This window comes from Arvicanthis niloticus, chromosome 1 (assembly GCF_011762505.2).
Source record: "Arvicanthis niloticus isolate mArvNil1 chromosome 1, mArvNil1.pat.X, whole genome shotgun sequence".
NCBI lineage: Eukaryota > Metazoa > Chordata > Mammalia > Rodentia > Muridae > Arvicanthis > Arvicanthis niloticus.
The window spans coordinates 7,450,816-7,468,164 of NC_047658.1; the positions used below are offsets into that span (position 1 = coordinate 7,450,816).

The 17,349-nt window shown below is 49.6% G+C and overlaps 1 protein-coding gene across 1 annotated transcript; it reads right to left on the reverse strand.

The window, feature by feature from the left end:
- Nucleotides 1–7,591: 7,591 nt before the first annotated feature.
- On the reverse strand, nt 7,592–17,201 carry Eif3k (eukaryotic translation initiation factor 3 subunit K). The gene is made up of 8 exons (XM_034522072.2): nt 17,039–17,201; nt 16,001–16,099; nt 13,264–13,384; nt 12,676–12,750; nt 10,532–10,598; nt 10,157–10,234; nt 8,803–8,928; nt 7,592–7,657 (listed from the first exon to the last, which is right to left on the reverse strand). The coding sequence occupies exons 1-8, from the start codon at nt 17,095–17,097 to the stop codon at nt 7,626–7,628; spliced, it is 657 nt and encodes a 218-aa protein (XP_034377963.1). The 5' UTR covers nt 17,098–17,201; the 3' UTR covers nt 7,592–7,625.
- Between the last annotated feature and the right edge of the window lie 148 nt (nt 17,202–17,349).

Consider the following 17,349-nt stretch of genomic DNA (forward strand, 5'->3'; position numbering starts at 1 on the left):
TCCAACTACTGACAGCATGATAAGCCAGGTCAATTATGAAATGAGTAACTTTGCAGGAGAGATGGGCAACAATAAGAAACATGGAAACCAGGCATGATAGTGTATTAATCCCAGCACTCAGGAGGCAGAAGCAGGCTGAGCTCTCAGTTTGAGGCCAGCCTGGTCAACAGAGTGAGTTCTAGGACAGCCAGGAAACCCTGTCTGAGAGAGAGAGAGAGAGAGAGAGAGAGAGAGAGAGAGAGAGAGAGAGAAGGAGAAAAAAAGAAACACACTTGGGAAAATAATAGTGCCTTATTAACAGCCATCTTGATTTTTTGTTTTGTTTTGTTTTCCGAGACAGGGTTTTTCTGTGAAGTCCTGGCTGTCCTGGAACTTACTCTGTAGACCAGGCTGGCTTCGAACTCAGAAATCCTCCTGCCTCTGCCTCCCAAGCGCTGGGATCAGAGGCATGTGCCACCACCGCCCGGCCATTGATCTCCATCTTGAAAGGTGACTTCCTACTTCCAGATGCTCAGGGAACCTTCATCCTCCCTTACAGGACTTCTTAAAAAGAGGCAGTCAGGAGCCCGGTAGTGGTGGCGCATGCCTTTAATCCCAGCATTTGGGAGGCAGAGGCAGGAGGATTTCTGAGCCTTCTTCCTGCTCCCCCACCCACCTTCTGCCTCCAGCCCCTCCCCCCCCCCCCCCGTTTGTTATTGATTTCTTTTAAATGTACATGTATTTACTGTGTGAGGCAGGGGAGCACATGTCACGTGTGGAGGTCAGAGTCCAACCTGTGTGACTGCCACCTGGGGTCCTAGGGATCCGGTCAGGTTGACCCGCTTGGCTGCAAACGCCTTAACAACCGAAACATTTGGAGCTGTTGCCTTTGTTTTGCTTGAGACAGGGTCGGCCACTAACTCACTATGTAGCAAATGACCTTTGGCCACTAATCCACCTCCTGCCACCTCCTAAACTCTGGTCCTTTTTTCTTTGCTTTCCTTCTTCCCTTCCCCTCCCCCTCTCTGTCTTTTTTTTTTCCCCCTCCTAACAGGATCTTACTATCTCTAGCTCTGCCTAGTGTGGAACTCAGGAGAGGCATATCATTAGCAAAAGGCAGCTGGGTCAGACACCTGAGTCACACCACAGCCCTCCCTGTTCAGCTCAGAACCTGGTCTAGACCCACCCTTCCATTGTAATTTAAAATATTTTTATTAGTCAGAACTTTGTGTGGCGACTTGCAGATAAAGGTACTGGCGGCCAAGGCTGTCAACCATAATTCAATCCTTGAGACACATAAGGTAGAAGAACTATCTCTCAGAGGCTATCCTCTGACTTCCAGGAATGCCCTTTTACAAAATGAAATGTAATGAATTTAAATATTTAAGTACATAAAAATAATCGCACAAAAGGATGCCGGGCAGTGGTGGCGCACGCCTTCAATCCCAGCACTTGGGAGGCAGAAGCAGGAGGATTTCTGAGTTTGAGGCCAGCCTGGTCTACAGAGTGAGTTCCAGGACAGCCAGGGCTACACAGAGAAACCCTGTCTCAAAAAAAAAAAAAAAAAAAAAAAAAAAAATCGCACAAAAGGAATGGGACTCTGTCAGATCCATAAGAAACTGAGGACAGACTCAGTGAGTGCCTGCAGGTCCTCTGGAGAGTGTCCGTGTGCTTGCTCTTTGCCCTTTTGGCTCTTGGTTCTCTCCTTCACTGGCCTCTCCGTTCTCTCATACTCCTCTCTTGTTCCCCACCCCACCCCCACCCACGGCCTGGCCTGGTTCATCTACTAATCATGTTTAATCTACTACTTTCTTTCCATGCTCTGACTCTTCCAGATGCCTCTGGCTGTACTCTCCCTCATGTCTACTCTGTGGCGCATGCTTTCAGTCCTACTGCTGAGGATGCAGAGGCAGGCGGGTCTCTGTGGTGAGTTCAAGGCTACCCTTGTATACAGAGTGAATTATGGGATAGCCAAGGCTGCACAGAGAAATCCTGTCTCAAAAAAACAAAACAAAAACAAACAAACAAACAAACAAAAAATGCCTAAAACCTTTCCCCTCAACCGTACCTCGAACCCGTCTAATCCCGTTCCCCGTTCCCTTCAGTTTCCTTACGACATTTCACAATTCACGGCCTATACTTAGACAATCATATCCACCCGTCACCCCCTTGTTCTTCCTCACACGAACCACTTCCCAGGTAATTCCCTTTTCTAATCTCAGCAGCGTTTGTTCCCCTTCAGCCTGGGGTCTTAGGTTGGACCTTCAGGCTGAATCTCTCCTGCTACCCTCTTTTTTTCATGGTGTTTTGTTTTGTTTGCCCCAGAACTGGAGATTAAAGTTAGGGCCTGCTAGGCAAGCTATCTACTTTTTTCTTGATTTTGTATTTTGAGACAGAGTTTCACCAAGCTGCCCACACTGGCCTGGCCTGTGACTTGGGATGCTCCAGTTGCAGCTTCCCAGGGTTACTGGGATTTCCAGTCCACATATCTATCTTCCTTCCTTCCTTCCTTTCCTTCTTTCGTGTGTGTGTGTGTGTGTGGGGGGGGGTGTCAAGACAGGTTTTTCTCTGCATAGCCCTGGCAGTCCTGGAACTCACTCTGTAGACCAGGCTGGCCTTGGACTCAGAGATCTGCCTGCCTCTGCCTCCCAGTGCTGAGATTAAAGGCGTGCACTGCTACAGCTCTTCTCCACATATTTTCTTTCAAGTGGAAATTGTATTCTTTATGCCAGCATAGCCTTTAAAGTAGTAGGAGAATATATTTAATAAAACAATGAAAGTCCTGGGCTTTCAGCCAGACCCAGAAGGTCCTCCACATCTGGGTCCGTTTTCCTCTCAGCTTACTGACCACTCTCTCCCTAGCTTGCTGGCCTCCTTGCTGTTCTTGCCTCCTGTCCATGTGATCCCAAGCCTCCGAGACCTTGGCAGCGTGTTGTCTGTCTGCTGCACTGTCCCTACATTCCTCGTCTCCATGACTCAGCCTCCTCTCCTGCAGGTCTCTGCCGCTTCACTTCAGGAGTTGGTCCCTAATCACTTTATATAAAATTACATTCGGGGTTAGAAGGGTGGAGGAGTTCACCAGAGAGGAATGGGGGTGCGCCTCAATGGCGGACCACATGCCTAGAATCCAGTCATGAGGGTTTCATAGCATGGCTCAGTGGTAGAATGCTTAAGTAGAATCCATCAGTGAGGGGCTGGGGGCTTGGCCTACTGAAAGAATGCTTGCCTAACCCCAGGTGCCTAGGTTCTATTCTATCCAGACAAAGACTGCCTCCTGAACCTTTTTTCATACTTTTCACCATTTAACATTGTTGAGTCATTGCTGTTTTAGGTCTTGTCTGTTTCCTCCCCTAAAATAGCAATCCAACTCACAAGGGAGGGAAGAGGACCTTTGCTTCAGATTCTGCTCTAGCCCTGGCCTCTGAAGCTGTGGCTGGCGGGCAGAGGAAACTTAGTAAATCCTAAGGGAAGGAGGAGTGAGTAGGCTCAAAACCACAAGCAGAGCCAGGTACACGGTGACTCAAGCCTGTAGCTCCAGCACTTGGGAGGATTGGGGCATGAGGAGGTGTTCAAGGTCGAGGTCAGCTTGGGCTACAGGGAGAGTATATTTAACAAAACCATGATACAACAACTCAGAACATTGGTGCAGTTATGGGGTGGTAGGATGGCTCAGCAGGTAGACATTTAATGCCAAGCCCAATGTCTTAAAGTTTCTATTACTGCAATGAAACACCATGACTGAAAATAAGTCGGGGAGGAAAGGGTTTATTAACTGTTCATCACTGAAGGAAGTCAGGACTGGAACTCAAATAGGGCAGGAACCTGAAGGCAGGAACTGATGCAGAGGCCATGGAGGGATGCTGCTTACTGGCTTGCTCCTCATAACTTGTTCAGCCTGCTTTCTTATAAAACCCAGGACCACCAGCCCAGGGATGGCACCACACACAATGGGATGGGCCCTCCCTCATTGAGCACTAATTAAAAATATACCAGCTGGATCTTTAATCCCAGGACTCTGGAGGCAGAGGCAAGCAGATCACTTAGTTCCAGGCCAACCTGGTCTACAAATCTACAAATCAAGTCCAGAACAGTCAGGGCTTGTTATACAGAGAAAACCCTGTCTCGAAAAACAAAACAAAACAAACAAAAAAACCAACAACAACAACAAAAAGAATATGCCTTACAGGCCTGCCTACAACCCGATTTATAGAGACATTTTCTTAATTGAGGCTCCAGCCTCTCAGATGACTTTAGCTTGTGTCAAGTTGACATAAAACCAACTATTCAACACATCTAATGACCTTAGTTTCATCTCCAGAACCTGTACCATGGAAGGAGAGAGCTGGTTCTGCTAGTCGTCCTCTGACCTCCTCTCTCTCTTTCTCCTTCCCTCTTTCTGTCTCTGTCACTCTCTCTTACACACACACACACACACACAGAGAAGTACAGACAAGTAAGTACATTTTAAAAAATATTTCATTTTAATGTGTGCATGCTCATGTGTATACGTGAGAGCAGTAGTTTGTCAGATCTCTAAAGCTGGAGTTACAGCCAGTGCGAGCCACCCTACACGGATACTGGGAACCATACTTGAGTTCTCTGAAAGAACAGGAGCACTTTTGATTGATGAACATCCCCCAGTCCCTAAAATAAAATATATGAATATATAATAATCTATATTATATATACACACATACATATACATATATATATTATATTTGAGGATGTTAAAGTGAGGTTTTCGGCAGTGGGAGGGAGGCTGCTGACTCATGGGGAGCCACAGGTGAGGAAGGACTGTGACCTGTTACCTACAGCACTGTGGAGGAGGGAGATCAGAAAGTGTGGGGGTTGGGGCGGGCGGGCAAGAGTGTCATGAATTGCCAGGCAATGGTGGTGCAGGCCTTTAATCCCAGCACTTAGGAGGCAGAGGCAGGCGGATTTCTGAGTTCAAGGCCAGCCTGGTCTACAGAGTGAGTTCCAGGACAGCCAGGACTACACAGAGAAACCCTGTCTCGAAAAACAAAACAAAACAAAACAAAACAAAACAAAACAAAACAAAACAAAAAGAGGGTCATGAATTTAACTTTGTTGGGACAATCAGGGTGATACCCTAGCATTGGGATCTGAGCAAAGGAGACATGTGGGAACTTTACTGAAACCAGAAGGACCCCAGGGAAATGGCTTTTTTGAGGAGGTGGGGGGATCTCAAGTAACCCATTCTGGGTTTAAACTCCCTACTTACCTGCTTATCTGAGGATGGCCTTGAACTCCTGATTGCCCATCTCTCAAGAGCTAGGATTCCAGGTGTGTGCCGCATGCCCAGCTTAACCCAGGACTCTTGTGATGGGTACAAAGATTTCCAGCCCAACAGCTCAGAAAAGTGGAGGCAGCAGCTTGAATAGTGAGGTTTGCATGAAATAGTCCCTTGAGCACTTCCTGACACCCATGGTCGTGGAATGATAGGAACTTCTATATATTTGGGGAGCGAGGGGCTCATGCACCTTCTCATTTTTCCAAGAGGGGACTGTTAAGGGCAAATCCTCTGAGGGTCTCCTGTAAGTAACCATAGCTGCTGGTTGTTAAGATCAACGTGTGTGTCCATATACATATGAGCACCATATGCATGCCTGGTCCCCTCAGAGAGCAGAAGGGAGCAGAATGGCCTGGAATCATAGTTACAGAGAATTGTGAGCTACCATGTGAGCCATCTCTCCAACCCTAACTTTTTGAGACAGCGTCTTACCATGTAGTCTGGCTGGCCTAAAACACACATGCCTCTCTCTCTCCACAGTGCTGAGATTAAAGGACTGTGCCACCATGCCCAGCACACTACTCTAGACTGAGACAGCAATAGCTGTCATGCGTGTCAGTGTTCTACAACACGGGGTCTCTATTCCAGGCTGATCTTGAATTCCAAGCAGTCCTCCAGCCTCAGTCTCCAGAATGCCAGGAAACTGCAGCTGGTTCATGTGTCCCTAGTTAACACTGTAGGAGGAGTCTCCTGAAACGACTGAGGAGTGTCTCCCAGGTTGGGAGTAGACAGTGGAATGTCACAGGTGACTGCAGCAGCTCGAGGAGGCAGACACCAGAAACACACTCTCTCTCTCTCTCTCTCTCTCTCTCTCTGTCTCTCTCTCTCCAGCCACTAAAACAAAGCTGTAAGTCATCTTTAGTCAGAGCCAGATTGGAAGTAGAGACTTGGCTGTCAAAGCACAAAGGTCACTTCTCCTGCTGAGCAGCTATGGCCAATTGTTCAGAATCCTACAGAGAGCACCTGCCAGTGGATGCCTAGTTGTGGTCCCTACCCAGAGATGGCTCTTTGATTTCTACACAAGATGGCTGAGGGTGGGGCAGCATACCAACCCTCCCTCCTCTAGCACCTCAGAGCTTTCGGGAACAGAAGTCATTTATTTGCTGTCCCCAGGGTTAGGATGAGTTCTAGTTCCCGGTGCCTGCTCTGGCACGGTAGGTCTAAAGGCCAGAGCAAAGGGTGTGTGCCCCACCCAGGTTCCCCAGGCCAGGAATGATGGGTGAGTGCTGACTACAGGGAGGGATGAACGTGCAATCCTTTCGCTGGCATGACAGAACAGGCCCCAAGGGAGTTGGGAGTAGCCAAGGCTGAACATTTACTGGGTCACTTATCTCCACTGACCTCACCCCTGACCTTGTGCACACTGAAATCACCTGTCCAAGATCACTTGGCCAGAATACCTGGAATATCTTGGGTGTGACATGAACTGGGTGTCTGGGAGGACAGCTGACTAGGCAGTCTGGTAACCTTTCAGACTAGAACCTCAAGAAAGGCCAGCCAACAACCTGGGTGACAGATCTTCAAAGTCTAAGATGAATGACTCCCGCTTGCCCATTTGTGTTTCTTTGGTGAATCAAGGGGTTTTGGATTACTGAAAGAAACAGCTAAGAGGCTGGTAGAAGAACAAAAGCAAACCACTTCAGGTTGTCAAGTGTGAAATGTGTGTACACGCGGAAGTGAGCCTCCCAAAGACCAGGGTTACGTGTGTGTTGTGATGCTCGAACCGAACCCAACTGAATATAGCTTCAGCACCAATTAAATCATGGTCGTCCCCCCCCCCCCTCAGAGCTCGGCAATTTGGTTAGACTTGCTGGCCAGCAAAGCCTGTCTCAGGCTCCCCAGTGTTAGGAATTACAAGTGCATTACCACATCTTTTTATTAGAGCAGCAGAAAGTTTATAGGCCGAGCCTCTCCATCCCCCTTTAAAGACACGAGTGATGGAGCTAAGCATAGCCTTTTATCCCTCATCTTCCTACCTGCACCTCCCAAGTGCAGGGACTGTGCAGGCTGCCACCCCTGACAGTTGAGGAAGCACTGAACTCTCCTTTCCAGAAGCAGAGTGACTTGAGCATACTCTCCACTCTCCAGAGCCCAGGGCCCCAGGGTGGCAACTCCCAAGACCATTCACTGGTCTCAGCCTACCTCATCCTGCGATGACTCACAGGTCAGAAAGGAGGGGCAGGGAATGGCAGCAGGGTGGGACAAAGGAGGAAGTGGTGTGAGGGACGCCGGAGAAGAGGGAAGGGCCCCAGCTCAGGCCACAAGTTGGCTCTCTGAGGGCAGAGGCGGGAGACAACAGGGTGGAGTGAACACATCTTTATTAATGCACACACAGTTACTGGGAGGAGGCCATGATGCTGGACACACCTGTTGAGAAGGAAAAAACAGGGTGAATTTGTGAAGAGGGAAGAGTCGCCTCCCAGGGAGCCGCTGTCCTTCTGCTGTCCCGGGGCAGGTCACAGCCACCACAGGTAGTCTGGTGTTGTAGTTTAATAGTCTTGGACATGTTAATTGCTCTGTGCCTTAGTCTCCCCATCTATGCATAAGGCCATCTCTATTACAGGATTACGGAGTTAAAAGCCTAGTCCCTTAACCACATGCTGGACACCAGCCTGGCCGGCAGCTCTCCACTGCAGACAGAACTGTGTAGAATTCTGAGACCCAAGCACGGTGAACACTTTCTGTACAGGTCAGGGTGCCCAGTGGGAAGTGACACAGCTCACTGCTGCTCAGCTTGGCTACTGACCCACTGGTGTCCCTCAATACAGCCAAAGTGGGGAGAAAGGGGAGGAGCCCCAGCAGGAGGCATGTCCCTGTCCCTCCCCACTTCATGACACTTGCTCTGACAGAAGGGTGAAGCAGGGCACATAGCTAAATGCCCGTATTGCTTTAAGAATCTTTGTTACTACTTACTTATTTAAAGATTGTAGCTTATAAGGTAGCCCAGGCTGGCCTTGAACCTCCTGCCTCCTGAGTGCTGAGACTAAAGACACGTGCCCTGCTTTTTGCTCTTTGGGGATAAGTCTGTTTACTGAAGTGTGACAGGAACCGCTGTCACCGCTGTTCACGCTGCGCCTGGGTCTTGGCTGAGTGCCCTACACTGTGATCTCCCTTCACATTCGACCTCCCAGGAGGCAGGCACTATGCCATTTGTAATAGTTTCCAAGTTAGAACAAGAACAACTACCTTATGCTGGGACCAAATGACTCACTGAGGGCCACAGCCCCGAGTGGACAAGCCTTTAATCCCAGCACTCACTCGGGAGGAAGGGGGAGGCAGATCTCTGAGTTTGAGGCCAGCCTGGTCTACAGGAATGGCAGGGCAAGAGGGCGAGAGAGACGAAATAACAGAGGGCTCACATGCAGCAGGGAGGGATACCCAGCATCTCTCACAGACTCTCTCTGGGCCAGCAACCCAGGAACGAAGCTGTCTAGTGCTTACACACCCAGCACTGCTCTCTGACGAGGACACCATGTCTCTAACCTTACAGTCTGCGGCCTCAGGCCACTTACTGTCAAAGTCGATCTTCTCCACAATGTTCTTGGGCTTAATGCTCTCTTCCTGGCTGCAGATGAAGATCTGCCCCGACTCGTCAGTGCTCCAGCCGTACTTGCTCATCCACACCTTCAGCTGGCTGTCTGCAGGTGACATGGGCACAGGTGTTGGCTGCCTGAACCCTAATACCAGGGGCTTTGGAGGCAGGGGAATTGGGGCTAACCAGGCCAAGCCCCCTTTATCAACTGCTCCAAGCAACTCTTGCCTGGACAGCACCAGGCTTGGAAGAGATCCTTTAGGGCAAAGCCAGGGTTCTGGAGCTTATTCTCCACTTGGCCACCAGAGGGCGCATTAGCCTCTTTCTCCTACTCACATAGGGGTTTTGCTGTAGTGTACCTCCAGGCCCAGTTTCCCTTAGTTTAACAGTACTTTCTATTTCTTTTAAGAACCATTTATTTTATGTGTGTGCAAGTGTGAATGTACACAGACACTCCCAGAATGAAACTACACAGAATTTCTTGGAGCCTATGACCCATCTACCACGGGTGCTGGCATCCTAAAACTGTTTGGATTACGCAGGAACTGCTCACAACTGCTAAACCTCTCTCCAGCCCATCGCTGCTGCTTTTTGCACTCAAGGGCTAAGGGTTTTGGTCTGGACATCGTTTAGAGCAAGGCCAGTCCTTCTCAGAGCTGTCCCATGTCCTGTCACGACAGAGGACACAACACAGAAGTTCTCCAAAGACCTGTATGTGACTGGAAGGAAAGCTGCCTCCTCACCTGGAACAACGCAGTTCCATGGCACATGTGACAGGCAGGCCCCTGCTGCAGATGGCAGCACTGGCTCCCCCCACCCCACCCCAGGTTGCCTACCTCGAGGTACTGGGGCCCTGCCAAATGCATCCCTCTAAGGCAGCCTCACTACCCTTGGCAGCACCGACTACAGGATGCAAAGGCTTCCACTTTGCTCCATCTGTGAAAAAGGCCTGAGCTCTTCTATTCACTGGCACGGTCAGCATCAGGACCACTGTCTGACACGTGCATCCATTAACTGGTTGGTGCAGTCTTATGCTATAGCCCAGGCTGGCCTGTAACTCCAGACAATCTTCTTGCTCCAGCTTCCTATATACAGCTGGGATTACAGGAGGGCAGCACCACACCTGGTGAGGGTGAATTTGAGGCAATGTCTCACTATGTAGCTCTGATTGGCCTTGAACTCATGGAGATTCAGAGAGCAGCATCCTATACCAAACCCTCACTCACACTCTGGGGTAGGTAATAACCTAGGAAAGGTGCGATGGGTCCCCCTGAGCTGGCCGAGGCCCAACCACCTACACCTCTCAGACTGACAGAAATAGCACCAGGCCTCACCAGTCAGGTCTCCCAGCATCTCAGCCAGCAGCCAGCGGTCGATGTGCTGGTATGTGATGCCCACCACGTGGCAGATAACTGTGGAAATCAAAACACAGACTGTCAGAGGCTGCTGGAACGTGGTCCAGGAATATAGCTGTGTGAGAATTCTGAAGGCTCCTCTGTGCCCCTTCAGGCATAGTGAGCAGGAACGTGTTTGTTCCAGATTACACACAGCTGCTTTTGTTATTCAAAAAACACTTCCAAGCACAGCTTTGTCCTCGTGGTTGTATATGGCTTGAGTTTTGTGAACTTTGCTCTCATATGATCATGCTTAACTTTCAGAATGTAAATTGATGCTCTAAATAAAATTGGCTATTGCACAGAAGGACTCACATTTTCGGACAGAGTCTTCAAAGCCAGTTATGCCTTCCAGGAGGTCCATGTTCTCATCCAGGGCTTGCTGTGGAAGAAATGACGCCCCAAGTGTTAACACTAGCACCATCACTCCCAGCGTTACCCAGTATGAGTGTTAACACTAGCGCCATCACTCCCAGCGTTACCCAGTATGAGTGTTAACACTAGCGCCATCACTCCCAGCATTACCCTGTATGAGTGCTGCTGATGTTCTAGAGGCTGAGGCAGGAGGATCTCAAGTTCTGGGTCAGCAGGTGTGATCAGTCTGGGTGCAGGAGATCCCTTCTCCCTTTGTCTCTCTCTGGTTTAAGACAAGGTTTCTCTGTGCAGCCCTGGCTGTCCTAGAACTGGCTCTGAAAACCAGGCTGCCCTTGAACTCAAATCCACCTGCCTCTGCCTGGTTGGAAAATCCAACCACCAAATCACAGAATGTAAATGTGCAAACCCCAGACCCCCACTGGCAGGTCATCTGTATGCTCTCCATGGCCTTCGTCCCCTCAGACACAAGGGTCTCCTCACTGCCCCCCCACCCACCGCAGACCCTGTGTGCTGCTGTGTGTCTGGAAGTCTCCTCTTTGCAGCTCATCCCTCAGCCCTCTAGGATTATACTCTCAGTAAAACAGGAGTGGGAGAAGGAAGGGCCTGCACTTTGGTGGAAGCCATCACTGAGGTGGGAGGAGACCTACAAGAGCAGAGTGACTGCCCTGGAAGCCTTGTGACCCCGTCTGCACTGGAAACTGGACATCTGAAGACTGAGGTCACTGCAGGTCTATCAGGAGATGGTGTATCCTGAAAGCTGGGCAGAGGACACCACAGAACCCTCAGTGAACAAAGCAGAATGGCTTCTAAGTCAACAGGGGAGGAGGGGACACTGAGAAAGGAGACCCACAGCCCTTGACCTGAACATTTAACATGAATTTTTGGGATGTCAGACTTTCTGTTTTGTATTATTTCTTCATGTAATTGTCTGACGTTTCTATAGCCTTGTTTTGGATAGCGCAGGGGAGGGCCTTAGACCATGTCTCGGAGGCTCTGGCAAGCTCTGGAGGAATGCAAAGGCTCACTGCAGACCTGGCATGGTGGAGGCCTTCTGTCCTCACCACAGTTGGCCTGAACTCTTCTTTTCTAAACATTTATTTTAGAAGGCAAGATTTGGGGGCTAGAAAGATGGCTCAGTGGTTAACTCAGAGGTTCTGAGTTCAATTCCCAGCAACCACAGGTGGTTGGCTCTCAACTATCTATGTTATTTGATGCCCTCTTCTGGCAGACAGATGTACATGCAGCTAGAGCACTCACATGTATAAAATAAGTAAATAAATAAATCTTTTTCTAAAAAGGAAAAGATTTTATTTTAATTTATTTGTATGTGCATGTATCTGTCTGACAGCATGAAGATGTGTGAGTGGATGGCCATGGTGGCCAGAAGAGGCTGCCCAGCAAGGGCACTGGGGCCAAACTCTGCTCCGGTCCTTTGTAATGAAATACAACCCCCCCCCCCCCCCACACACACACACAATGTGTATGGGTGTTTTGCCTGCATGTATGTCAGTGTACCAAGTGCATGGCAGTGTCCATGGAGGACAGGAGAACATGTTGGATCCCCTAGAACTGGAGTTACAGATAGTTTTGAGGCACTGCTCTTAACTGCCCTGGAACTCTATCCAACCTAAGCTCTGGTACTCAGGAAAGGGCCACCAACCCAGCTTAGCTTTCCCCTGGCTGTCTGTCCACGTGAAGGCTGGAAAGGCAGAGAGCACAGAGTGGATAAGAGAGGGTTTGTTTCTAACTTAGAGCTCAAGACGAGAGCACAAGGTCAGCCTCAACCATGCAGGTCAATCTTGGCTCTATATGAAGATGAGAAGTCCTGAGCACAGAGTCCATGACCACTTGGCTACCGCCGGCTTTGCTTGCTTGAGACAGGTTCTCATACAGCTCAGGCTGACCGCAAGCTCTCTGTGCAGCTGACAGTGACATCAAGCTTCTGATCCTCCCGCCTCCACCTTCTAGAATTACAGGTGTGTGCTAACACGCCTGGTTTTATCAAGTGCTGTGTGAGGACGGCACCCAGGGCTCCCCCACACTAGGTGTGTACTCTAGCGTCCCACCTGCACCCAAGACATTACCCAGAAGGCTTGAAAGTGGCAGGTCTCCAGCAGGTCCCCGAGGTACAAGATCTGTCGGATGGGCCGCTCTTCTTGCTGGCATCGCGAAGCATTAAGGACAAGAACTGGAAACTAGGATCAGGGACATGGTTCAGCAGCACGGTACCTGACTCACGTGTGTGAGGACTTGGGTCCCATCCCCAGCACCACAAAAAAACGCCCACCACTTGGGAGACAGAAGCAGCAGATCTCTGAGCTCAAGCACAGCATGGTCTACTACACAGTAAGTTCCAGGCTAGCTTGGGTCACGGAGCGAGATCCTTTCTCAAAATACATGAATAGAAATGACCCAAAAACTCTGAGCCAATAAGATGGTCCAGCATGTAAGCCTAAGGCCCCCGAATCCTTGGAACCCACAGGTGGAAGGGAGAAATGCTACCCCAAGTTGTCCTTTGACCTCCATATGCACTGAGACACTGGAGCGTCATACAGCATCTGAGACTGGCCCAGCATTGAACAGGCGCTTTTTTTTTTTTAAATTTAAAAAGGTGTGCAGAGAACCCTCTACCCACCCTGCTCCCCAGCCCTCGCATGCTGCTGCAAGGATACATGTGCCTGGTCGATCATACATTTGCACAAAGTGAAGTCGGTGTGGGGCAGGTTGGTGAGGGCTTTCAGCAGAATCTGGGCAGTGACTGTGGTCTGGAAGAAGGCTGGGTTAAACTGGTACCTGAGAAGGACAAGAAGAGACATAGTAGCGGTGGTGCCTTCCAAAGCTGGCTGTAGTGGTGCAAGACCCCCCACGAAGGGAGGGCCTCCCTCAAGCCTCAGGAACTCGAGGCTACCCAGTAACTCACAAGACACCGTTCTTGATGCAACAGCAAGAGGTATATTTTGGGATCAGTCGACTGATGGTCAATTCGTAACCCACGCAGGGGCAGAGGAATTGACAAGACAGCCTGGTCAGGGGCGGTCTTATATAGGGGAACCCACAAATGGGGAATGTGGAATGTATGGGGCAGTGAAGGCCTAAAATCTTATATCTAGTTCCAAATTCTTGGAACTAGTGAATCTGCATTCTTTTGCTCAGGTCTATGGGGTCATAAAATTTTTCTATATTTTCCCTAAGTTTTCAATACCTTTCAGTGGCACATGCCTGCAACCTCAGGACCCAGGCAGAGTACAAGTTTGAGGCCATCCTGGGCTATTTTTATACAAATGGATAAAACAGTAGCCTGTGTATGCCCATTGTCTTACCATGCTAGACAAGGGGCAAGCGTTCCAGTCTGGGGTTTGGAATCTAGGAATGTGTGAGCTCCAACACCAACGTATTTTCTATCTAACCTTGACTTCTCAAAGTCCACTTCCCTGGTCTAGACACTGGTGTGTAACCCACAAACAGATACAGTTAGAAGCAGCCCTCTGGAGTGGAAGTTATGGCTCTGAGCCAGGATGCCTATGTTCAGCCCCCCTCCCCGCACAGCCTAGAATAGAGGAGGCTAGCAACCAGTGAGTACTCCAGGAGCAGCCAGTATCTCCAGTAAACACATTGTCCCCATTTTATGTATGTGACAGCTAAGGCTACGTAAACTGGTGCATACAAACAGCAGAAGCAGAGGCGGGTGGACCTCTGTGAATTCAAGGCCAGCCTGGTCTGCAGAGTGAGTTCCAGATCCAATAACTACACACTGGGAGACCCCGACTCAAAAAATAAAACACCAAACCAAACCAAGCTACACAGCTGCTAGTGTGGCAAGAAAGCACTAGAGGGCAACCAGGTGTGGCGGCACATGATTGTCACCACAGAACTTGTAAGTCTGGAGCAAAAGCACCCCAGGAGTTTAAGGCCAGCCTGAGCTATATAGTAAACTGCTGGGTGGGTCTCGGAGAAAGAAAGGCAAGCCTGCTGGCACGTGTTCATAATGCCGGCACGTGGGAGGATGAGGTCAATGCCATCTTGATAGCAAGTTCAAAGCCACTGACAACTACAGGACCTTAGCTAAAAAAATAAAAGAAAAACAATTAACAAAACCAGAAAAAGGACTGGAGAGTTGGCTCAGCCAGTATAAACACGTACTGTGTAAACCCACTGACCCAAGCTAAATCTCCTGGACCCATAAGAACAGGCTTTAAAAAAAAAAAAAAGTTATTTATTTATTTTACGTGAGTAATGTGAGTACACTGTAGCTGTCTTCAGACACACCAGAAGAGGGCATCAGATCCCATTACAGATGGTTGTGAGCCACCATATGGTTTCTGGGAATTGAACTCAGGACCTCTGGAAGAGCAGTCAGTGCTCTTAACCACTGAGCCATCTCTCCAGCTCCCATAAAAACAGGCTTTAATGAGTATATCTGTAACCCTAGCACTGACATGGAGAGACAAAAACCAGAATCTTCTACAAGTGTATAAGTCAATCACCATTCAGAGGCATAAACTCAGAAAAGTGGAAAGTGCCAGACATGGTGCCCCAAGCCTTTTAGTTCCAAGGCCACCCTGGTCTACATCAGTTTTGTTGAGTGCCAGGACTCAACAAATCAAAATGGTGGACAGCAAGATCAACAGCTCCAAGTTGTCCTCAGACCTCCACACTTGCCCTCACAAGCATGAGACAAAATGACTTTAAAAAAGAAATAAAACAAATGTTTCCACCAGGTAGGCATGCCAGCTTGCCTGGAACTCCAGTCTCTGAAGGGGTTAAGAGAGGATCCCAAGAGCAAGCTGGTTAGCAAGCCAGGCTGTGTCAGTGAATTCTGGGCTTAATGAGGCTGACCCTGAATAAGGTGGAAGAGTGACTGAAGACGGCTGGTTCCTTTTATCAATCTCCAGCCTCCACATGCCTGTGTGCATACATAGCCACACACACACACACACACACACACACACACACACACACACTCATGAATATGGGAAAAAGAAAAAAGGCTGCCACTGACCGACCCAGTGCTGAGAGGAAGATGCCTGGTACAGACGAGCTTGTGCTATGTGGTTACACCAGAGCTCAGAACAAGCAGGCCTGACCTGTGCTGACCAGGACTCAAGGGACCCACGGCCGGCATAAGGGTTCAACAGTGCTTTACCTAAGCTGGGGGTTCGACAGGGCAGAGTGTGTGAGCCAAGGGCTAGTGGAACTAACGGAACGGATGTCAAACAGCAGAACTGTTTATTGATTACCTTCTATGTTTTTGGAATGGATTAAAGACAAAACAAATCCTCCCCAGGCCCTCTTAGCTTGCATACCAAAGAGAAGTCACTTCCTGCAGCTTGCCCCAGGCACCTCTGCACCAAGCTCCCTATCCAGGCTGCCTGCTATTGGCATGAGGGTGGGAAGGGGACAGACACTCACAGTTTCAGGACAGCCAGGTTGGCCTCCAGATCATAGGCATTCTCCTTGGCCTGTGTCTCCACATACCGCTCCAGGGTGGCCAAGTTCTCAGGATTGTACCTGCAAGGGCATTAGGATGGGTGAACAGCCTGGCACGGCGGCTACATGTCTGTCATCCCGGCACCTAGGAGGCTGAGGTAGGACAGGAGGACTGCAAGTTTGAAGCTAGTCTGGGATTTATAGTGAAAACCTGTCTCAAAAGGAAAAAGGGAGATAACTAGACAGACAGACAGACAGACAGACAGACATGGGTAAACGGAGAGAAGCCAAGAACAGAGGCCAGTCCCGTTATAGGGCTTAGGGACCACTGAAATCACTCTCTTCCTTCCTACAGCTTTAATTCTGGCCATGGGGTACACCTCCCTCTATTATTCTTTTAATAAAGCTACATTCATTCGCTCTTAAAATAAATAATTTAGACCCATCTACTGGAAATACCCAGATAGCTGATCTGTACAACCTCCAGTAAATCTTGCTCACAACATGGACTTCTGGCTAGCCCTACTTGAGGCCAGGGTCGTGTCTAGGATGCCTCCAACCTCAGCCAGTCTCTTCAGCCCCTATATGTTCCTGAACACCTTCTCGTGGATCTGGTTCTGACCCAGTTCCATCCTCTCCCGCCTAGCTTAATAGGTGGCTTGACCTAGCCAGGCCCTGATCGCTCCTTCCTGTCACTATCTTTTGAAAAGGGTTATTGCCAGGATGGAGTGGGAACCTAGGTCCAGGAACACAGGACCTGTGGCTGTTTCCATCACCTTCGGCTCCCACTGGTCAAGTAGACACCAGTGAACATTATGTAGGATGGTCCATAAGAAGGGCGGAGAAGAGACTAAGAGACACGGAGAGTCTGTGGCAGCAGAAAAGGTAAAGTTGAGGGACGGAGAGAAACTTGGGAGAAACTCCATCTCTGGATGAGCGTGGAACCCTGGCCACCCCTGGCTGGCTCCCCATCTTCTCCACCCCGCTTGGCCAGAGCGCGCCCTCCAGCCGAGCTCAGACCTGTCGATACCCTTGAGCAACTTGCCCACGTTTGCTCTCATCTGCTCAAACATCGCCATGATCACTGTCGCCTCCTGCAGCCCCAGCTGGAGTTGAACACCAGGGCCGGCGCTTAGTACGCGAGGACCGGAAGAAAAAGACGTGGAGGAAGCGGAACCTACGTCACACCCTCTCGCCAGCTCCTACAAGGAAGGCAAGGGAAGGGCGCTTCCGGCAGCCGCACCAATTTTTTTTTCTACCACGTGATTTCCTCCCAGCAGCTGCGATTTGCGCATGCGCATGATCTCACCGAAATGAGACCAATAGCCTGA

Bases quoted from the DNA above. Each gene is read 5' to 3' on its own strand.
- Eif3k (XM_034522072.2), bottom strand. From the start codon at position 17,097: ATGGCGATGTTTGAGCAGATGAGAGCAAACGTGGGCAAGTTGCTCAAG. The intron at 12,751-13,263 runs GTATCCTTGCAG...TCGCGATGCCAG, and splicing joins GTATGATCGACCAGGCACAT to CAAGAAGAGCGGCCCATCCG. The intron at 7,658-8,802 runs GTAAGTGGCCTG...CCTTCTCAACAG, and splicing joins GGAGAAGATCGACTTTGACA to GTGTGTCCAGCATCATGGCC.